At 40.6% G+C, this 24,137-nt stretch overlaps 1 protein-coding gene across 50 annotated transcripts in view; it reads right to left on the reverse strand.

The window, feature by feature from the left end:
• PBRM1 (polybromo 1) overlaps nt 1-24,137 on the reverse strand; it is a 137,773-nt gene that overhangs the window by 87,242 nt on the left and 26,394 nt on the right. For 40 of the 50 annotated variants that reach the window (XM_055382643.2, XM_055382617.2, XM_055382637.2 and 37 more), the window contains 7 exons: nt 23,822-23,965; nt 19,905-20,021; nt 13,450-13,518; nt 10,061-10,159; nt 6,472-6,557; nt 5,070-5,165; nt 3,786-3,877 (listed from right to left, as the gene is read on the reverse strand). In XM_055382643.2, the coding sequence (XP_055238618.1) occupies nt 3,786-3,877; nt 5,070-5,165; nt 6,472-6,557; nt 10,061-10,159; nt 13,450-13,518; nt 19,905-20,021; nt 23,822-23,965 (703 nt within the window). The remainder of the gene's footprint in view (nt 1-3,785; nt 3,878-5,069; nt 5,166-6,471; nt 6,558-10,060; nt 10,160-13,449; nt 13,519-19,904; nt 20,022-23,821; nt 23,966-24,137) is intronic. The other 10 variants (XM_055382644.2, XM_055382633.2, XM_055382620.2 and 7 more) reach the window with 1 other exon arrangement.

A 24,137-nucleotide genomic window follows, 5' to 3' on the forward strand; every position in this document is an offset into this window, starting at 1 on the left:
GTCATTATATACTATCTTTTATACACACTGCTAGACAGTGTGCTTATATTTTGTTCAGTTTTGATGTCTAGGTTATATTAGATTCACAGGTTATATTAGATTCACAGAATGAACTGCGGAGCTCTTTTCCTATTCTCTGCATGAGTTTATTTAAAATTCTGTTCCTTAAATGTTTGGCCTGGTATTTTCTATGTCGGAAGATTTCATTTTATTCTTTTTTTTTTTTTTTTTTGAGACGGAGTCTCGCTCTGTCACCAAGGCTGGGGTGCGATGGCGTGATCTCAGCTCACTGCAACCTCCGCCTCCTGGGTTCAAGCAATTCTCCTGCCTCAGCCTCCTGAGCAGCTGGGATTACAGGCGTGCACCACCATGCCTGGCTAATTTTTCTATTTTTAGTAGAGACGGGGATTCACCATGTTGGTCAGGCTGGTCTCAAATTCCTGACCTCGTATTCTCTCTTTTTTTTAAGAGACAGAGTCTCGTTCTGTTGCCAAGGCTAGAGTGTAGTGGAATAATCATAGCTTAAGGCAAACTTGAACTCCTGGGCTCAGGCAATCCTCCTGCCTTAGCCTACCAAGTAGGTAGGACTACAGACATGCACCACACCACGCCCGGCTAATTTTTCTTTTTCTTTTTGCAGAGATGAGGTCTCGCTATGTTGCCCAGGCTGGTCTTGAACTCCTGGACTCAAGTGATCCTCCTGCCTCTGCCTCCCAAAGTGTTGGGATTATAGGTGTGAGCCAGCCTTTTTATTCTTGAATCCATTTTAGGTGCTTATTTTCTAGAAATCTGTTCATCTAAATTTTTAAATATATTTGCATAACGTTATTCACATTTTTGGGGGGGGGCGGGGGACAAAGTTTTGCTCTTGTTGTCCAGGTTGGAGTGCAATGGCACAATCTTGGCTCACAGCAACCTCCGCCTCCCGGGTTCAAGCAATTCTTCTGCCTCAGCCTCCCAAGTAGCTGGGATTACAGGCATGTGCCACTATATGTATTTATAGTAGAGACGGAGAAAGTTTCTCCATGTTGGCCAGGATGGTCTCGAACTCCCAACGTCAGGTGATCTGCCCACCTCAGGCTCCAAAAGTGCCGGGATTACAGGCGTGAGCCACCAAGCCTGGCCTTATTCACACATTCTTTTTTAAAACTCTGTATGCTCTCCTCCCCGCCAATATTGTTTGTTTATGCCTTTTTGACAATCTCACCTCAGACTTATTTTTATTAAGGGTTTTAACAGAATAACTTTTGATTTTATTGATCTTTCCTGTTAAAGGTTTCCTTTCTTTTCTTTTTTTTTTGGAGGCAGGGCTGGAGTGCAGTGGTGGGATCACGACTCATTGTAGCCTCAACCTCCCAGGCTCAAGTGATCCTCCCATCTCCGCCTCTGGAGTAGCTACATATGGCTAATTTTTAAATTTTTCTTGTAGAATTAGCTGGGTGTGGTGGCAAGTACCTGTGGTCCCAGCTACTAGGGAGGCTGAGGTGGGAGGACTGCTTGAGCCCAGGAGTGGAGGTTGTAGGGAGCCAAGATCATGCCACTGCTCCAGCCTGGGTGACAGAGGGAGACCCTGCCTTAAATTTTTTTTTTTTTTTTTTTTGTAGAGGCAGGGTGTTTCCATGTTGAGCAGGCTGGTCTCAAACTTCTGGACTCAAGTGATGCTCCTGCCTCATCTTCTAAAAGTGCTGGGATAAGAGGCGTGAGCCAGTGTACCAACCTGCATTGTTTTAAGCCACTAAGTATGTGGTACTGTGTCAGCAGCAATAGGAAACAAATACTTACATGAAGAAGTGTGTTCAAATCTCTATCTTCATTCGTTTTCTGTTTAGCTCTTGAGAGAAGAGGGCTTCCAGACTAAGGGTAGTGTTTTGAATTTCTCTGTAAAGTTTCATCTGCTTGTTTTACATATTTTGAGCTCTTCTACAATTTAACTTGCGGATGAAATTAACCTTCTACCATCATTAGGTAATCCTTTTTATCTGTGTAATGATCTCTGTTTGAAAGTCCATCTTATCAAAAGTCAGTGTAGCTACTCTGGTTATTATTCGCCTGGTGTATCTTTCAGCCATCCTTTTCTTTTTTTCAAGACAAAAGCCCAATTTTATTATTTTTATTTTTTATTTATTTTTTGAGACAGGGTCTCACTCTGTTGCCCAGGCTGGAGTGGAGTGGTGTGATCACTTCAGGCTCAACCTCCCTGGGCTCAGGATCCTCCCATCTCAGCCTCCCAAGTAGCTGGGACTACAGGCATGCACCAACACGCCTGAATAAATTTTGTATTTTTTGTAGAGACAGCGTTTTGCCATGTTGCCCAGGCTGGTCTTGAACTTCTGGGCTCAAGCAATCCTCCCACCTAGGCCTCCCAAAGTGCTGGGATTATGGGTGTGAGTCACCACACCTAGCCTTATCCATCCTTTTAGATTCAACTTTCTTATGTTTTTATATGTGATGTGTCTCTTGTAACCAGCCATATAATCTCTTTTTTTCCCCCCCAAGACAGAGTCTTGCTCTGTTGCCCAGGCTGGAGTACAGTGGTGTGATCTCGGTTTACTGCAGTCTCCACTTCCTTGGTTCAAGTGATCTTCCTAAGCCTTCCGAGAAGCTGAGACTACAGGTGCGCTCCACCATAGCTGGCCAATTTTTTGTATTTTTAGTAGAGACACGGTTTCACCATGTTGGCCAGGCTGGTCTTGAACTCCTGACCTCAAGTGATCCACCCCCCTCAGCCTCCCAAAGTGCTGAGATCACAGGTGTGAGCCACTATGCCCGGCCGTGTGTCACTTTTATAATCAGTAAAAAACAATGCTAACAAGAAAATAATATTTTTTCAATTTCTGGTAAGACCAGGCCCAATTTAAATAAAAAAATACTTAATTCTGTAGACCAATGTTTCAAAAAAGTAAATTTATACATAATAGCCTATAGTGATTATGAAATTTCTATAGGAGATTTAGTTAAAAACAAGATACAACTGGAGAAGTCTGTTGTGTAACATTCAATAATAAAATTGAGGCCAGGCGTGGTGTAATCCCAGCACATTCGGAGGCCGAGGCAGGTGGATCACGAGGACAGAAGTTCAAGACCAGCCTGGCCAATATGGTAAAACCCCGTCTCCAGTAAAAACACAAAAATTAGCCAGGTGTGGTGGCGCGTGTCTGTAGTCCCAGTTACTCAGGAGGCTGAGGCAGAAGAATCACTTGAACCCGGCAGGCGGACGTTGCAGTGAACTAAGGTCACACCACTGCACACTCCAGCCTGGGCAACAGAGTGAGACTCCATCTCAAAAAAAAAAAAGAAAAGAAAAGAAAAGAAAAGAAAAGAATACACCAGAATAATTTAATGAAACAAATTTTATCTTTACACATAAAAAATCTATAGTAGAGGGGAAAATATTATATCAAACTTAAGAGAAAGACAAGCCAAGAAGAAATTAGAGCATACTGAAAATATAAGCTAAAGCCTGAAAATCTAAGACGAATGTGGATTTCTGAGATTTTCTGATGCTTTTACTAGTACTCACTATTTATCATTATAGGTTTTAAACCAGGATCTGCTAAGTTATCAATTATTTTTGCAGAAGTATTATTTACCCAAATATGAGTTTTAAGACAAGATAAAGCATTAACCTTTTGATAGGTCTGACTACCAGAGTACAATCAAATGCAATAAAATAGCATGTACTTCCCAAACCAGCAAACCCTAGGCCAGAACAAAATCACTGCAATTTCATTTAGCCAGAAGGATCCACTAAGAAGGCATTTCGCTAGTCAAAACCTAATGCCTACCAGCTAAAGCAGCATCTTCTTCACTTTCTGAGCCATATTGAAGTGCCATTGTAATTGCTGATAAACGACCTCCTTGTACTGCTCTTTTATTACTACAAAAAAAAAAAAGCAATTAGGGAAGGACGTTATAATAATTAGGTTACTTTACAGGGAACAGGAACTATTAACAAAGTGTTAAGATGAAAGAAAAATAATTTCTATTCAATTGCCTCCTTAGTTTATCTCTGTACTTAATGGTCCTCATAATCAATCTTAGCCAAGGAAACTATTTTTTTCCTCTTAGAAAAGAGGGAGTGGAAAATAAGGACTCAGTCACAGTTGCTGATAATTATCTTCTAAGATGTTCATATTTTACAATACGAATTCTATTATGAGGCTGGGCGTGGTGGCTCATGCCTGTAATCCCAGCACTTTGGGAGGCCGAGGCAGGTGGAACACCTGAGGTCAGGAGTTTGAGACCAGCCTGGCCAACATGGTGAAACCCCATCTCTACTAAAAATACAAAAAATTAGCCGGGTGTGGTAGTAGGCACCTGTAATCCCAGCTGTTCGGGAGGCTGAGGCAGGCGAATCACTTGAATCCAGGAGGCAGAGGTTGCAGAGATTGTGCCACTGCACTCCAGCCTGGGCAATGAGAGCAAACTTCGTCTCAAAAAAAAAAAAAAAAAACCAAAAACCAAACAAACAAACAATTCTATTATGAATTTAAAAAACCTATTAGTATTTAACCTCACATTTTATTGGTAGCTAATATTAAACACTGCCTGAGAAACAATGCTTAAGCATCGTCTGAGAGGTGATATAAGGCCTACGTTAGTAATTCAATCTTTTTTTTTTTTTTTGAGATGGAGTTTCCCTCTGTTGCCCTGGCTGGAGTGCTGTGCCCCGATGTCAGCTCACTGCAAACTCCGCCTCCCGAGTTCAAGTGATTCTCCTGCCTCAGCCTCCCAAGTAGCTGGGATTACAGGCACCCGCCACCACACCCAGCTAATTTTTGTAGTTTTTAGTATAGATGGAGTTTCACCATGTTGGCCAGGCTGGTCTGGAACACCTGATCTCAAGTGATTCACCCGTATCAGCCTCCCAAAGTGCTGGGATTACAGGCGTGAGCCACTGTGCCCACCCTAGTAACTCAACCTTTTAAATAAACCATTTGACAACAGATTCTCATTAACAACCAAACTATACCCAAAAATATTCCTTCAAGATAGCCATTGGGCAAATACTAGTATGCCTATCTTTATAAGCACAGGTCAACTCTCAGACTAAACACTCTTTTTCTCACCGGTAATATTTGCTAGTGGGATTTCTTTCTTCACCAAGGCTGCCTTTACTGTGTGAAGGACCTGTCAGTCTGGCTGCAGCCAAGTTGGATGGAGTCCTATCCAGAGATAAGATAAAAAGCTTAGAAACCTGGTAGCTGAAATTAGAGTGCTGGGTAAACAAACACACACACAACCATTTTCTTCTCTTCTAAATAGAAATGCTAAAATACTTCTGAACTTCTACTATGCAGCAGACTCTGCTTCAGGCCCTGGGGACTCTGCGGGGAAGAACAGACCAGGGCTGGTCCTAGAGAGCTTTTGGTCACTGCAGTGACCACAGGACCTGGTACTGAAACAACGTCAAGGCCAGAGGAAAGCTTTGAAAGTAGTCACCCAACCTTCCCATTTCAGGTAGGGGGAAATGCAATCCTAGAACTAAGACTAGTTCAAGATCACAGTCCTGGCCGGGCGCGGTGGCTCACGCCTGTAATCCCAGCACTTTGGGAGGCCGAGGCGGGTGGATCACAAAGTCACGAGTTCAAGACCAGCCTGGCCAACATAGTGAAACCCTGTCTCTACTAAAAATACAAAAAGATTAGCCGGGCATGGTGGTGTGTGCCTGTAGTTCCAGCTACTTGGGAAGCTAAGGCAAAAGAATTGCTTGAACCTGGGAGGTGGAGGTTGCAGTGGGCCGAGATTGTGCCACTGCACTCCAGCTTGGGCAACAGAGTGAGACTCTGTCTCAAAAAAAAAAAAAATCACAGTCCTAGTACAAGGAAAAGCCAGGATGAGACTGGATCTCCTGATACCTGCTAAATAGCCTTACCAAAAATATGAATACATACTACTAATATTATATATAAATACCATACTATTATCTATTCTGTGTAATATTAATATATACCATATACTATATATGTATATTCATATTTGTGCAAAGCAATAATATTTGTACAAAGTATATAGTGATGTAAAGTTTTAAAAAATGTTTCTAGTTAAATGAAGCCCTTCAGCAGCAAAGGTGCTAAGAGTTACTACTATCTTCAGAATTATAATATCAACTGTAAGTATCACCTTGAAATGCAACATAAACCGTGTTTATGTTTATTGATTTCACTACCTAGAAAATTCAGCAAATATAAAGACATTAAGGGTTTTAGACATTTTCTTTTTTTTTTGAGACCGAGTCTCGCTCTGTTACCAGGCTGGAGTGCAGTGGTGCGGTCTCAGCTCACTGTAACCTCTGCCTCCTGGGTTCAAGCAATTCTCCTTGAGAATTTTTAGTAGAGATGGGGTTTCACCATGTTGGCCAGGATGGTCTCGATCTCTTGACCTCATGATCCGCCCACCTCAGCCTCCCAAAGTGCTGAGATTACAGGCATGAGCCACCACGCCCAGCCTAGACATAATTCTTAAACCTACCTCATTCGAAGACTTGACTTAGCCATTTCATGATGTTCAATTTCAGCCTTTTTCATATAAAATATTTTTTTAATTGAATTTGCATCCTGTCAAGATAAAATTACTTGGTTTAAAAAAGGAACAGATAAAAGGACAGCTTAATGCCCCCAACTCATGCAATGGGCACCTTCTATGGCACTCTTTCTACTTGGAGCAGACTTCCATTCAATACCCACAAAGCTGCATCCTCCAACATTTCTACAAGCTTCCAAAATATCTATCTTCATAAAGTTGTCACTAATTAAATATAAGTTAAAATGCCTCCTAGTTCTTTCATGATTAGTCAAGTAATATTTAGACAAAGATCTAATGGTGTAATACAGTAATGCCCCACTGTCCATAGAGGATACATTCCAAGACCCCCAGTGGATGCCTGAAACCTTGAACAGTGCCAAACCTGGAACACATTTCTGTCTATGTCTTCCATCCACAAATTTAATTCCTTTTCCATATTAATGAAGCACTTTTCATGCACTGTGGCTGTAACTTTTTGCAGTCTGAGGTGCAACAATAAAACTAGCAGAAACTTCTTTTTTTTTCCTTCTTTACAATTTCATGAATAGCAGATTCATCTTTTTTTCTTTCTTTTTTTTTTTTTTTTTGGTGGAGACAGAGTCTTACCATGTAGACCGGGCTGGTCTCAAACCCCTATCTTCAAGTGATCCTCCTGCCTTGGCCTCTCAGAGTGCTGGGATTACAGGCCTAAACCAGAGTGCCCAGCTGGGAGATTTGTTCTTACTGTAGATCTTAGCAATCTCAGCATACCTTTTTTTTTTTTTTTTCCTTTCTTAAGTCAAGAACTTTCACCTTTTCACTTAAAGGGAGCACTTTAAAGCTTCTTGAATTGCCAGCATCACAACTCTTGTGCTTTGGGGCCATTATTAAGTACAATAAGGTTACTTGAACATAAGCACTGTGATACCACAGCAGTCGAGCTGATAACCGAGATGGCTACTCAGTGACTAACGGCAGGTGGTGTATATAGTGTGGATAGACTGAACAAAGGAATGATTCATGTCCCAGGTGAGACCAGATAGGACAGAGGTGGATGGCATGAATTTCATCACAACACTCAGAATGGTGTGCAATTTAAACTTATGAAGTGCTTATTTCTGGAATTTTCCATTTAATATTTTCTGACCTCAGAACCATACGAAAGCAAAACCGCAGATAAGGTGAGGGACTACGGACAATTAACTCTACTTGTGTACGCTGACCTAAAAATCAAAATAAAGATGCACTTCTAAGATTAAAGATTATATACACAAGTTTAGAATGAATGTACTTGCTTAAGTTTCCCTTCTCTTTAAAACTTATGTTAGAAAAAATAATTTGACCCAAAAGTAAAATTCTTAACTGTAACAACAAACAATTAGTACTGTATATTATTAAAATGTCCTATTAGGGACTAGGAATACAAGGACTTCATAGTTCATTCCTGATTTTCTCTCAGAATTTCTCAAAAGATGAAAAATAAAAGTTATCATTAAATACCAACGGCAATTTTGAGTATTTGAGTCAGCATTCAGAAAATTTAAATGATTTTATTCCCAAAAGATTTTCTGAGTCTCCTTTGGCAAATTCCCAATGATACACGATTAATTCAATAAATTTCTACAAGCAATTATTCATTACAGAACTATAAAACTTCTAAGATGGAATTTGCAAAGCAATGAAACAGTCATTTTACATTGTGTACTGCACTACACAGATTGCTTTTTATATTTATGAAGTTTAAATGCAGGGAATAAGTCAATATTTAACTAAAAAATGGATTCAAAACTAACCAAGTCTGGCATAAGGACAGAAATTTGGGTGAGTGGAATAGAACCAAGAATCTAGAAATAAACCCATACATCTATGGTCAATTGATTTCTAACAAAGTTGCCAAGACAATTCAATGGGGAAAGAATAATCTTTTCTATATATAGTGCTGGGATAATATCTCATATCAAAGAATGAATTTGGACTCCTATCTTACATGTACCTCACATATATAAAAATTACTTCAAACTGGATCAAAGATCTAAGTACGTTAAGAGCTAAACTATAAACTTCTTACAAGAAAACATAGGTGTAAATCTTTGTGATTTTGGATTAGGCAATGATTTATTTGATATGACACTTAAGCATTAGCAGCCAAAGAAAAAAATAGATAAAGTGAACTTCAAAATGAAAAACTTCTGTGTGTCAACAGACACAATCACAAAAGTGAAAAGACAAGAGAATGGGAGAAAATATTTGCAAACCATTTACATGATAAGGGTATAATATCCAGAACATATGAAGAACTCTTACAACTCAACAACAAAAAAACAGGTAACACAATTAAAAAATGGGCAAATGATCTGAACATTTCTCTAAAGACGTATGAATGACCTAAAAATCAAAATAAAGAATAAAATAAAAAGATGTTCAGCATCACTAATCATTAGGGAGATGTCAATCAAAACCACAATGCCATACCACTGCACACTCCCTAGGATATCCATAATAAGAACAAAAACAAAAATGGAAAACAAGTGTTGGTGAGGAAGTGGAGAAATGGCAACACCTGGACATTGCTGGTGGGAATGTAAAATGGTAGAGTTTGGAAAACAGTTTGGCGGTTCTTCAGAAAGTTAAATATACAGTTACCACACATGGCCCCACAATTCCATTCCTAGGTATGTATCAAAGAGAAAAAATATATATATATATGTAGTATTTATATGTCCACATAAAAACGTATATGTGAACATTCACAACAGCATTATTTATAATAGCCAATAAGTAGAAACTATCCAAATATCTATCAACTGATGAATAGGTAAATAAAATACAGTGTATATCCCTATAGTAGAATATTATTCTGCAATAAAAAGAACACAGTACTGACACATGCTACAAAATGGATAAACCCTGAAAACATTATGCTAACTGAAGGAATCTAGTCGCAAAAAATCCATATCACATATTATATGATTCCATTTGTGTAAAATGGCAACAGGCAAACACAGAGACTGAAAATAGATTTGAGGTTGCTTAGGGCTAGAGAAGTTGGGGGGACATAAAGGGCGACTGTTAATTGACTGGAGTGATGGCTGCCCAACTCCATGAATATAATAAAAACCATTAAATTAAATGCTTTTTTTTTTTCTTTTTGAGACAGAGTCTTGCACTGTCGCCCGGGCTGGAGTGCAATCTCGGCTCACTGCAACCTCTGCCTCCCGGATTCAACCGACTCTCCTACCTCAGCCTCCCGATTGGCTGGGATTACAGGTGCCTGCCACCACGCCCAGCTAATTTTTGTATTTTTAGTAAAGATGGGGTTTCACTATGTTGGCCAGGCTGGTCTGGAACGCCTGACCTCGTGATCCACCCACCTAGGCTTCACAAAGTGCCGGGATTACAGGCGTGAGCCACTGCGCCCAGCCTAAATTAAACACTTTTAATGGGTAAAGTGCATGGTATGTGAATTATATCTCAATAAAGTTGTTTTATAAAAATTACTGATCTTAAATTATCTATTATTACCAAGGAAAACAACAACAACAACAACAAAACTAACCTTGAATACTTGAGAGCCAGGCTCATTATAAGTTTTGGCATTTTTTGCGAGGAGATCTATATCTTTGGCCATTGCATGAATACTTTTGTAGCTTCCATTCTACAATAAACAACAAAATATAGCAGTTCCTTTTAATGAGAGTTCATCAGTACAACCTTTAAAAAAAGAACCCCACATATTTCTAAATTGTCACCATATTCCAAGACTTTATTGGAAAGTACACATATGAACACCATGTAAAGTCATTTTCTTTTTTATAAATTATTACTGTACCCATTTATAAGTAAGTTTTTGAGATAGGTAACAAAACCAGAGCTGCATTATTCTCATAAAAATAAATTACAATTTTTAAAAAGTCAAATAAGGTAAAAGTTTTATTTTACAAACACATAGTGCTTACTATGTGCCAAGCACAGTTCTAAGTGCTTCATGAATACTAATTCTTTAAAGTGGATTTAATAGTGTGAAGCAAAACTCCCCCTAGTTACATGAACCACTTGGGGTAAAATATGAAATCAGTCCAGCACAGAGGCTAACATTTTCTGAGTACCTACTGTGTGCTAGAGCTGTCATATCTTAAGGCTCACTCAATCCAAAACAACCCAGGAATACTCATATAATTGCCTAAATTTACAAAGGAAATGAAAGACGGACACACTTTTAGGTAAGAGGCACACATGACTAATGATAAGTACACGGAAATGAAAAAGACATGGTCTAGAGAGAGTAAGGAAACCAAACTGAGCGAAATGGAAGGTAGAGAAGGGTAGAACCATAAGCACAGAGAGGGTAAAAACAAAAGAGGCAGAATCCAGAGAGCCAGGCAAAGGAGTGTAGCTATTTGCCTTGTGGGACTACCAACAACTACGCATCCTTCTTACACGGAGAGAATCAGCACAGGCATAGGGAGGGCTCCACCTCCCATAATGAGGATTTAAGTGGGCAAATGGTCACTTTGCCAGCAGCCTGGCAGCCAGGGCAAGGGGAAATAACCACAGGTCAGCTAACTCATGCTTGGGTCTAAAGGGATTAATGCAATGGCCAGGAATTCATTCCTGACTCCTGTAGAGGAGGAGAGTCTAGCAGTAGAGCAGTAAGTATCCAGGGACCACAGTGGCAAATTACAGTGGTAACAGCAATGGCACCACAAAGAGGCTGTGCATGATCTCAGCTGTGCCATGATGTTCCTGAGTTCTACCTAGTATCCAAAGGCTAGTTCCTCAACCTTTCTTCTCAACATTTCTATGAGCTATCCAATATGCTTTTCAAAAATTCCTTTTCCACTTAAATTAGTCAGAGTTGGTTTTATTCAACTGGTACAAGGAGTTGTGACATGCTTTAGCAGGCATTGGAAAACAAGTGAATTAAGTCTCTGAGCACGGGACTGGCAGGAAGAAAGCCAAGGTCAGGAGCCAAGACATAGAAAGGACTAGAAAGTTTTTCATCAGAGAGGTAAAATAGATTATTCCAGTAATTTGGACATAAGAGGACAAGGACCTTGAATCGGGTGATGGCAAAAGGTGACTCTGAGACTTTTGGAAAGAAGAAAGGACAAGATAAGGCGAGAAGTCAAAAAGAGAAGACTGGGGCTGAGATAGAGATGATTAAAGATCTGATTCAATTTCCAGGATTATGAAAACATAATCCTCCTACACAGATGTTAGAAATTCCAGGGATTTAGGAGACTTGAGTCATTCTCAGTAACAATTATTGGGCTGATTTAAAAACCTGATGAGGCCTGGCAGGGTGGCTCACACCTATAATCTCAGCACTTTGGGAGGCCAAGGCGGGTGGATCACTTGAAGTCAGGAGTTCGAGATCAGCCTGGCCAACATGGTGAAACCCTGTCTCTATTAAAAATACAAAAATCAGCCAGGTTTGGTGGCAGGCGCCTATAATCCCAGCTACTCGGGAGGCTGAGGCAGGAGAATGACTTGAGTCCAAGAGGTGGAGGTTGCAGTGAGGTGAGATCGTGCCACTGCACTCCAGCCTGGGTGACAGGGCAAGACTGTCTCCAAAAAAAAAAAAAAATTAACCCTAAAAAAAAAAAAGATGATACATTAGGGAATCTGTATTTTATCATTCTGTGAAAATTTATCTGTGGTACTAGTAAGTAAACACTGTTACTCTTTACTACTCTCTTAGAGTTTAAAGTCAAAGAAGTTTCTCCTTCCTGGCAAACCACAGTGGCTATCAGTCTCATTTCTCAATGAAACTATGTAACACACTGTTTTCCTTTTTGCCTTACCTCCTGGGAGCAGCAAACCCTTCTTATCCTGGGAAGATCAGTAACTCACATTTATGAGGACCTCATGCTGTAGGTTCTATGTGAGATGCTTTATCTATATTATCACTAACCTCTATGACTCTGCAAAGTAGTGATACTACACGCAACATACAGCAGAGGAAGCAGGCAAATCACCTGACCAAAGTGACATAGCTGATTAAGTAGTAGAGCTAGAAAAAGAACCATATTAGTTCTACTCTAAATACTCAATTTCTGGTACAATTTAGCTCTTTTTCCCTATACTTTCCCTTACTTCTAATAATCAAATTTTAAATCCTAGTCACTCAGTCACACAATTAATATTTATTAAGCACCTACTCTGTTGAGAAACACTAAGTGTAAGGGTTGAGAACACAGACTACAGCTAGACTGTCTGGATTCAAATCCTAGTTCTCCTTCCTAGGCGGTGATTTGGGCAAGTTACTTAACACTTCTGTGCTTCAGTTTTCTAACTTGTAAAATGGGAATAATAACAATACTACTCTGTGGAGTTTTAAGAATTAATTAGCTAATACACATAAAGCACTTAAAACAGTGCTAGGTACATAGCAAGTCTATGTGTTTAGTTGCCACTATTTACTGCCAGGGATACAGTGAAGGGGTAGGGTAGAGAGGGCCAAAGAGAAAAAAGTAGTATCTAATTCCACTGACCTTCCACTCTAACATCCATTGTGGGTAGCTTTTATTCTAACGTATCCTAAAGCTATTTGGAAGCAGATAAAAATAAACAACAGGTTACCCCGTCTACCCTGATGTGATTATTATGCACTGTATGCCAGTATCAAAATTTCATGTACCCCATAAATACATACACCTGCTATGCACCCACAAAAATAAAAAATTAAAAAATTAAAAATGAAATAAATCTTTTGTCACAAATGTATCTTTTATAATCAGAAATGTCGGTAACCAATGTGTTTTAATTTTTGTCCTAAGATGCAATCCAAAGCTACAATCAGTAACACTATTTTAATTTATTTACATGATTTGCTAATACCCCTTACAGAGACAACTAGCTTCTCTGTTTTCTAAAAGCTTCTAGGAAAGATCATAGGCCAATCTGCTCTAAACCACAATCATTTACTTATGGTCATCTTCATACCTGTATCCTCTGGGCAATGGTCTTGAGATCTATAGGCTCCTTAATTATTGCATAATAATCTGGATATTGCTGGAAGACAAAAAACCAGGCATGCTCAATAAGTTAAACTATTCAGCTAATGAAAAGAGAAGGAAGTACATGGACAATCTGTTGTTCAAACAACCAGTGAAGCAGCTTTGTGAGATTCAAGACTAAAGACATGGCTGTACAGCACATTTATTGTATCAGAACCATAAAGAATTTAATCTTAAGAAGCTTCATGATCTATCCAACAGCATGACTTAGGAGTTAAAACTTGGTATTTTGAGTGTTATTATGCAACTAGCATACAATTTAACGTTTTAAAAAATTCTAGGCTGGGGCCGGGTGCGGTAGCTCACACCTGCAATCCCAGCACTTTGGGAGGCCGAGGCAGGTGGATCACCTGAGGTCAGGAGTTCAAGACCAGCCTGGCCAACATGGTGAAACCCCATCTCTACTAAAAATACAAAAATTAGCCGGGCGTGGTGGCAAGCACCTGTAATCCCAGCTACTCAGGAGGCTGAGGCAAGAGAATCACTTGAACCTGGGAGGCGGAGATTGCAGTGAGCTGAGATCGTGCCATTATACTCCAGCCTGGGGGACAAGAAAGAGACTTCGTCTCAAAAAAAAAAAAAAAAAAAAATTCTAGGCAGGGCACGGTGGCTCAAACCTGTAATCCCAGAACTTTGGGAGGCCGAGGCGGGTGGTTCACGAGGTCAGGAGATTGAGACCATCCTGGCTAACGTGGTGAAACCCTGTCTCTACTAAAAATAGAAAAAAAATTGGCTGGGCATGGTGGCATACAACTATAGTCCCAGCTACTCTGGAGGCTGAGGGAGGAGAATCGCTTGAACCCAAGAGGCAGAGGTTGCAGCGAGCCGAGATCATGCCACTGCACTCCAGCCTGGGCGGCAGAGCAAGACTCCATCTCAAAAAAAAAAAAAAAAAATCTAAATTCGGCAAGGCGCGGTGGCTCACACCTGTAATCTCAGCACTTCGGGATGCTGAGGCACCTGGATCACTTGAGGTCAGAAGTTCAAGACCAACCTGACCAACACAGCGAAACCCTGTCTCCATTAAAAATACAAAAATTAGCCAGGCATGGTGGTGTGCGCCTGTAATCCCAGCTACTCAGGAGGCTAAGGCAGGGCAATCACTTGAGCGCAGGAAATGGAGGTTGCAGTGAGCCGAGATAGCACCATTGTACTCCAGCCTGTGCAACAGAGCAAGATTCCGTCTCAAAAAACAAACAAAAATTCTAAATTCACAGAATTATACAATTTTTCATTTAAGGTCCCAAGATATCTATGCCTAGAAATAAAGTAGAAGAAATGCTCTTTAGGAGTTTGTTACAAGCTCTTTTAATTTTGCAATCTAAATAACGTTATTATATAATATTCACATAAACTTTCATAAGGATCTGTAAGAAGTCAGGTTGCAAAATTTGTTAGCTTCATGTTTAACTTGATGCTTCTGCTTATTTCAGTCAAAGTAAGTTTTTTCAAAACAAAATACCTTTTGAATGAAACTTTGTTAAAGAAATGAAGCATGGCTGGGCATGGTGGCTCGTGCCTGTAATCCCAGCACTTTGGGAGGCTGAGGTGGGTGGATCACCTGAAGTCAGGAGTTCGAGACTAGCCTGGCCAACATGGTGAAACCCCATCTCTACTAAAAATACAAAATTAGCCTGGTATGTTGGTACATGCATGTAATCCCAGCTACTTGGGAGGCTGAGGCAGGAGAATCGCTTGAACCTGGGAGGTGGAGGTTGCAGTGAGCTGAGATTGCGCCATTGCAATCCAGCCTGGGCAAGAAGAGCAGAATTCTGTCTCAAAAGAAAGAAAGAAAGAAAGAAAGAAATGAAGCAAAATTCTGGTCAGGCATGGTGGCTCATGCCTGTAATCCCTGCACTTCGGGAGGCCGAGACGGGCAGATCACGAGGTCAGGAGTTCAAGACCAGCCTGGCCAATATGGTGAAACCCCATCTCTACTAAAAATACAAAATTTAGCTGGGTGTGGTGGCGGGTGCCTGTAATCCCAGCTACTCAGGAGGCTGAGGCAGGAGAATCGCTTGAACCCAGGAGGCAGAGGTGGCAGTGGGCTGAGATCACACCACTGCACTCCAGCCTGGGTGACAGAGCAAGACTGTCTTGAAAAAAGAAAAGAAATGAAGCAAAATTATTAGCAACTTCTGATTTATCAAATACTAGCTCATCCCAAGAAATTGAACACGTTGAGGAATGTCCTTGAAGCTTTCACAACAACCTAGAATCACTCACTGCCCTCAGGCTTTCCTACAGATTTTCTTCCTTGGAGGAAATAACTGAAGTTGCCCAAATATCAAAAGTTGGTCTTATCAGATGGGAGAGGTTCAGGGAAGTCAGATTGTGCTCTCCCAGCTCTTCCTACCTGTTCAAACCCTACTGAAGCCCACGCAGCAACAACAAAAGCAGAAAGCCACAGCCTTCACTCAGTTACTGGGCTGAACAGATTATCTCAGTGTTGTTTTATCTCATCTGTCCCCTAAGCTTACCACTACTTTCTTAACCCTACTCCTTCCTTTACTTGGATGAATCTCCATTGCTGCCCCTTCTCTTCACCAGTTCTACTTCTGAGAGAAAGTTCAGAGGACAAATTATGGCAAGGCCACCCAGCATGGAGTACAAAGTAATTCAAAGTCATCCAATCCCACAAATTCCCAATCTACCTCTCCCATGCAGCCAGCTTGCTTGGGACGGACTTACTAAGGAAAGGTGAAAACTGCCCTGCCCCTTCAGCTGTCAATCCTTGTTGTCTTTCAAACTGTCACACCCTGAGAGACCAATAGAAACCTGCTTTTCCCAATCAGCTCCTTCAAGGTGACCTTGAAGGGGGAATGGGGGGAACTAATTATTGATGTTTCATTGCCCCATATCACTGTTGTTGATTTGACCATCACTTGATTATCTCCTGCAGGGTAAGAATAAATCTTGAGCAAAGACAGTACTTCTATTTTGTGTGTATGTGTGCGTGTGTGAATGAGAGTTGACAGAGAGCGAGAGAGAGAAAGACAGAGTCTCTTTCTGTTGCCTAGGTTGGAGTGAAGTGGCATGATCACAGCTCACTGCGGCCTTGAACTCCCAGGCTCAAGTGATCCTCCAAACTCAGCCCCCCCAAACAGCTGTGACTACAGGTGCACACCACCATGACTAGCTAATTAAAAAAATTTTTTTTGTAGAGACAGAGTCTCAGCTATGTTGGCCTCTCAAAGCTCTGGGATTACAGGTGTGGGTCACTACACCTATCCTGTACTTCTTTTATAATTTTTTTTACTGTAATAAAATAAATTTCATGTAGTAACATGAAATTTGCCATTTTTAAGTGTACAGTTCTGTGGCATTAGGTACACTCACACTGCTGTGCAACTATCACCGACATCCACCTCCAGAACTTTTTAATCTTGCAAAATGGAAACTCTGTACATATTAAACAACTCCCCATTCCCTCCAGCCCCTGGCAACCACCATTCTAACTTTATGTCTCTAAGATTTTGAGTATTCTAGGTACCTCATTTAAGAAATCATACAGTATTTGTCCTTTTGTGACTGGCTCATTTTGCTTAAAATAATGTCTTTAGAGTTCATCCATGTAGGATGTTTCAGAATTTCCTTCCTTTTTAACGCCAAATAATATGCCACTGTATGTATATGTCACATATACATTCATTCACTGATGGACACCTGAGTTGCTTCCATTTTTAGCTATTGTGAATAATGCTGCTATGAATATGGGTATACAAATATCTCTTCAATACCCTGCTTTCACTTTCTTTGGAGTATATATCTAAAGTGGAACTGCTGGATCATATGGTAATTCCATGTTTAATTCTCTAGAGAATCATCATACTGTTTTCTCCTTTTCTTAAAGTTTTAAGTCATATGACCAATATTAATAATTATATCTTTCTAGTAAGATTCACACATAGGACAGCAGTGGTCAGTTGCTTTATTTCTAATGTTGTAACTATCCTATAGCTAGTCAAGACACACCTTTAAATAACGAGTCTTGCCAATGACTGATGAGGAAAGCTGCATGCTACTCATCAGTCAACAAGCATCTTGCATATCTATGACCACCCAGCATGGGGTACAAAGTAATCCGAAGTCATCCAATCCTTCGGATCGGGTTCCAGTTATAGACAGTAATACAAAGGTAAATTACAGCACAGTCACTGTCCTCAAGAAATTCAGGGAGTAGAAAAGAAGGCAGACAGAAAAGTAAATGATCACAATAGGGCTAAGTGCTACCATGGAGTACTTCTGAAAGTATATCCTTACCTAGAAATATGAGAATGCTGAGGCCATGAAAATGTTTGCAGTTTCATAGGCTAATGTGAGTCAAATCTATATGTTAATTATCTTTTGGGTGTAAAGGCATAAGGAATTCTGATACTTTTTAAAGGTCTCGCTTGTCTAGAAAACCTCTTCTTTTTTCAGGTAGAAGAGTACATAATTCGTTTTTCTTTTTTCAGCATCACTAGGAGATCAAAGAGAATTAAAAGGAGGAAGAACTCATTTATCTTCCTCTTACCCTGTCCCCTACACAAAGAGAAAGTTTCCACTCTTAAAAATGCAAGGTTTAGGCCAGGTGTAGTAGCTCATGTCTGTAATCCCAGCACTCTGGGAGGCTGAGGCAGGTGCATCACTTGAGGTCAGGAGTTTAAGATCAGCCTGGCCAACATGGTGAAAGCTTGTCTCTACTAAAAAATACAAAAATTAGCCAGGTGTGGTGGTGCATGCCTGTAATTCCAGCTACTTGGGAGGCTGAGGCAGGACAATCGCTTGAACTCGGGAGGCGGAGGTTGCAGTGAGCCAAGATCACGCCACTGCACTTCAGCCTGCGTGACAGAACGAGACTCCGTCTCAAAAATTAATAAATAAATAAAAAAGATTTAGTTAAGGTGCTTATTTTATCAATGAAGAATTACCAATCTTGGAAACAACCCAATGTCCATTGACAGATGAATGAGTAAACAAAATGTAGTAAGGCACGGTGGCACAAGCCTGTATACCCAGCTACTTGGGAGGCTGAGGTGGGAGAATCGCTTGAGCCCAGAAGTTTGAGGTCAGCCTAGGCAACACAGCAAGACTCTATCTCTAAACAAAACAAAACACCCCAAAAAACTTATAAACAAAAGGTATTATATAGAAATAACAAAATGCTATTCGGTTCTAAAAAGGAATGAAATTCTGATTCAGGCTACAATATAGATGAATCCTGAACATATGCTAAGTGAAATAAGCAGTCACAGGACAAATATTGAATGATTCTTCTTCTATGACGTACCTAGAATAGTCAAATTCATAGACAGAAAGCAGAATGGTGGCTGCCAGAAGCTGGGAGAAGAGGGGAGTGGACTTGGTGTTTAATGGGTATGGAGTTTTGGTTTTGTAAGACTAAAAAGTTCCAGATAGTGGTGATGGTTGCATAAAAATGTGAATGTACTTAATGCCACAGAACTGTACACTTAAAAATGCCTAAAATGATAAATTTTACGATACATATCCTTTACCGCAATAAGAAACAAATAAAAATAATTGCCAATCAAAAAACAAAAAACATAAAAATAAAAAAATAAAATCACAACCTTCTGATCATGTAAAATGATAGACCGTATACATTTTGTGCTGCTGTGAGGAGGATCTCTTGGCTGCCTCCAACATCTTCCTTTTATTTATTTATTTTTTGAGATGGACTCTTGCTCTGTCACCCAGGCTGGAGTGCAATGGCATGATGTCAGCTCACTGTAACTTCCACCTCCCAGGTTCAAGCAATTCTCCTGCCTCAGCCTCCCGAGTAGGTGGGATTACAGGCACGCACCATCACACCAGGGTAGATTTTATACTTTTACTAGGGATGGGTTTTCACCACATTGGCCAGGCTGGTCTCAAACTCCTGACCTCAGGTGATCTGCCTGTCTTGGCCTCCCAAAGTGCTGGGATTACAGGCGTGAGCCACTGCGCCTGGCCCAACATCTTCCTTTTTTTTTTTTTTTAAATTTGAGACAGGGTTTCGCTCTTGTTGCCCAGGCTGGAGTGCAATGGCGCAATCTTGGCTCACCCACTGCAACCTCTGCCTCCAGGGTTCAAGCAATTCTCCTACCTCACCCTCCCGAGTAGCTGGGATTATAGGCATGCGCCACCACACCCAGCTAATTTTTTGTACTTTTAGTAGAGATGGGGTTTCTCCATGTTGATCAGGATGGTCTCGAACTCCCAACCTCAGGTGATCCACCTGCCTCGGCCTCCCAAAGTGCTGGGATTACAGGCATGAGCCACCACACCCGGCCCAACATCTTCCTTTTAAACTTACTTTATTTATCAGTAATTAATACAATTCTTGAAGTATTAAAAACAAAACACTGACATGTACCTGTTTTTAACTGCATCACTTACCACTTTAGAAGGCAGTTTCTGAAAAAGTTCGCTAATGAGACGTCCTGATGGATTTGTAGCTACAACTATGGCTTCAAGAAGCTGCTCCAGGATCTCCTTCAAGTAAGCTGGAGAAGACTGGTAATGTGGAGAAAAAAGTACTTTGTAAGAGAAATAATAAAATGCTGAATATTACATAGCTTCTAAAATTGTAGAGCTAATTCAAAACAGCAACTTTTTTTTTTTTTTTGAGATGGAGAGGCTGGAGTACAGTGGCACAATTTCAGCTCACTGCAACCTCCACCTCCTGGGTTTAAGTAATTCTCCTGCCTCAGCCTCCCGAGTAGCTGGGATTATAGGCGTGCGCCACCAGGCCCAACTAAATTTTATTTTTTTTAGTAGAGACGGGGTTTCACTATGTTGGCCAGGCTGGTCTCGAACTCCTGACCTCATGTCTGCCCACTTCGGCCTCTCAAAGTGCTGGGATTACAGGCATGAGCCACTGTGCCTGGCCAAAGAAAGCAACTCCTAAGCAGTACTTATTTTAACTCCAAATTTCAAGAATACCCCATAATGTTCTGATGCTGGACATAGGCATTGTATCCCTAGAACAACCTATATGAACCTAATGAGGTGCCTTATATTATTTTTGCAATGAAATCCCTTGTACTAGGTCCTTCTACTGAACCTTTTTCTACAGTAAATATTGTAATGGCAAAGTTTAAGTGCTACAAATGTGAAATGAGCAACTGAGCAGGAGAAAGCATGTCCCATAATAGTTCGTCATTTCTATATCTGCTGTTCACATCTATTGAAGTCTTACAGGACAATGACTACTTACATAGAGTTGGGACTACATACTTTTAACCACGGGGTGCTCTACCAAGTCTAACTGAATTCAAATTAAGTCAAAACTAAACAGCGATTAAGTAAATCAATGTACACCATTTCTGTTCTTTAGACTCACTGGTTTATACCTAGCTTAGTCACTGTTTCAACATAGGAAGTATATGCCCCAAAGAGTACTTGACCAGGGAGGGTCCAAGTCTGAAGCAAGTTTCTAGAATAAGCAATGGAATGTCTCAGTCAAGGATTAAATTATGCTTCTAGTCCAAATCATTTTTTGTACATATAAAATAAAGAGTAATTTTTTTCTGGTTTAAATCATAAAAGTACTGGTATTGTGTCCTAATCCAACAGAAGCTCTTTTTATTTAGTACAGTCTCAATTTTAAGGTGCAACACTTTTTTTTCTCCCCACTCTGTTGCCCAGGTTGGAGTGAAGTGGCGTGACCATGGCTCACTGCAGCCTCTAACTCCAGGGCTCAAGCAATCCTCCCACATCAGTTTTTCAAGTAGCTGGGACCACAGATGTGTACCACCATGCTTGGCTAATTTTTTTACTTTTTGTAGACATGGGCGTCTCACTACATTGCCCAGGCTGGTCTCAAACACTTGGGCTCAAGTGATCCTCCAGTCTCAGCTTCCTAAAGTGTTGGGATTGCAGGCGTGAGCCACCGCACCAGACCCAAGAAAATAATCCTTGATTTAAAAATTAGAAACCTGAAAATTTCTTCTCCCTCCATGAGAATCACTGAGTTATAAAGAGTCTTGGGGTCTGGCATGGTGGCTCATGCCTGTAATCCCAAGCACTTTGGGAAGGTGAAGTGGGAGGATCACCTGAGGTCAAGAGTTCGAAACCAGTCTGGCCAACACGGTGAAACCTCACCTATACTAAAAATACAAAAATTAGCTAGTGTGGTGACAGGCATCTGCAATCGCAGCTACTCAGGAGGCTGAGGCAGAAGAATCGTTTGAACCCAAGAGGTGGAGGTTGCAGTGAGCTGTGATCATGCCATTGCACTCCAGCCTGGGCCAAAGAGCAAGACACTGTCTCAAAAAAACAAAATTTGAAAGAGGCTTGGGAGGTATAAATGTGAATGTACAAGACCCTCCCAATTTCTCATCAATTACGCATTACAGAAGTATGGGCAAGTCCTAAATACAGGCATTTTAATCTTTTGACTAGAGCCCTGAAGGCCTACACTAAGGGTGGGGCCTCTGCAAGCAGTGTTCTACCGAAGAAAGCATGGGCTGCTTCTCCTGTATTCATATCAGAGAGTAAAATTCCAGGAAATTCCTATTTTTAGCCTTCTATTTAGTTCCAATCACTTAACTACTTAAAGAAATTGACAAGCTGCTGAGGAACTATATACATATATTTACATATCATATATAAAATATAAAATTTTATACATATAAAATATAATATATATGAACTACATGTACATGTGTGTATATATATTTTGTGTATATCTATCTATCTATATTTTTTTGAGACAGAGTCTCATTCTAAGACCCAGGCTAGAGTACAGTGGCATGATCTCAGCTCATTGCAACCTCTGCCTCCCGGGTTCAAGCGATTCTCCTGCCTCAGCCTCCCGAGTAGCAGGGATTACAGGTGCCCACCACCATGCCCAGCTAATTTTTGTATTTTTAGTAGAAATGGGGTTTCACCATGTTGGCCAGGCTGGTCTCAAACTCCTGACCTCAGGTGATCTGCCTGCCTTGGCCTCTCAAAGTGCTGGGATTACAGGGGTGAGCCACAGCACCTGACTAGGAACTGTATTTTGAGACTCTAAGAAGTAACTGTATTTTTGAGAAATTCACCCATCACTGCTTCTCTGTATTCCAGCAAAAGGCCTATGTAGATAAGTTACAGAAGAAAGGGGAATATTCTGCAACGTGCTTCTCACAATTTAGCTGTAGAAAAGAGTTGTGATCCCCTCTACTATTCTTTTTTCTCTTTTCAAACATGTCTTTTTATTTTCTGTCTTTCATTTTTTTTTTGAGATGGAGTCTCATTCTGTCGCCCAGTCTGGAGTACAGTGGTGCCATCTCGGCTCACTGCACCCTCCACCTCCTGGGTTCAAGCGATTATCCTGCCTCAGCCTCCAGAGTAGCTGGGATTACAGGCATGTGCCACCTGCCTAGCTAATTTTTGTATTTTTGGTAGAGACGGGGTTTTACCATGTTGGCCAGGCTGTTCTTGAACTCCTAACCTCAAGTGATCCTCCCGCCTTGGCCTTCCAAAGTGCTGGGATTACAGGTGTGAGCCACCTCGCCTGGCCATGAAGCATGTGTCTTTATTTAGTAAATATTTATCAGCACCTACATGTCAAGTATAGTGTAGATATGAGGAATAAGTGAACAAAAAGATACCTGCTTAGGAGCTATCATTCTACTTGGGGGAAGAGAGAAAAACATGTAAACTAGTATGTTATTTCACATATAGTGACATTATAAAAACTGAAGACAACCCTGTGATGACAGGGTGGGGTAGGGGCTGAAAAGGAGGAAGGCGGAGCAAACAATGGAGATAGGGTGGTCAGGAAAGTCCTGTCTCAGTAGACACCATTTTAGATGGTGTTAGAACAATAAAAAAGAGCCAGTCACGGGAAAAGTCAAAGGAAGCACTTTCTATGCAGAAGAACAACTGCAAAATTCCAGAGGCAGAAACACACCTGGGAGGTTCTAGGAACAGTAACTATTCTAACCTACAGAAATATTCCTCACTAAGGTGATTACATTCCAACTTCTAATCACAACACTGACTTTCCTTACATGATGTCTCAATGTAGCAATACTGGACTAATCCTTGATAATATCAAGATTCTCTTTAAAACTGAGCAGGAAATATGCATTAATGTAAGTACAATTCATGAAAATTACCATACATGGCACACGTTGTCCAGGATATCCTAGGATCCCTTAAAAATGGAGTGGGGCTCTCTGGCTGAATGTCCTTTTATCCTCCCAGTTACCAATACAATTGCACAGGAATTCTAGTTGCCCACAACAGCCCACAGGGAATCACAAGCAGGGGCCCTCTCTGCCTTCCAAGAGCCCATCCATCACAAGTTCCAGCTACACACTTACTCCTTCAGTCACTGTGCCCTGATTGTCTTGCCCATCTTCATCATCATCTTCGTCATCTGCTTCTCCTTTCTGAACAAACTCATTTCTTGTTCGAAGGTACAAATCCCAGAGTTTGCAAGCGGCTTTATATTCAGGAGAATCTGGCTGTATGTTAGCAAAGAGAAAAAAAAAAACACTTTAGTAATGTATTGGAAATTAGTTGCTACTTTTAAAGCACCTGTTTCAGCAAAGACCAAAAATTCTGCTACAAATTTTAACATCCTCATGATTAAAACATATATGGGTCCAAATCCTGCTTCCAAAAAATTAAGCGTAT

This window comes from Gorilla gorilla, chromosome 2 (genome assembly GCF_029281585.2).
Source record: "Gorilla gorilla gorilla isolate KB3781 chromosome 2, NHGRI_mGorGor1-v2.1_pri, whole genome shotgun sequence".
Lineage (NCBI taxonomy): Eukaryota > Metazoa > Chordata > Mammalia > Primates > Hominidae > Gorilla > Gorilla gorilla.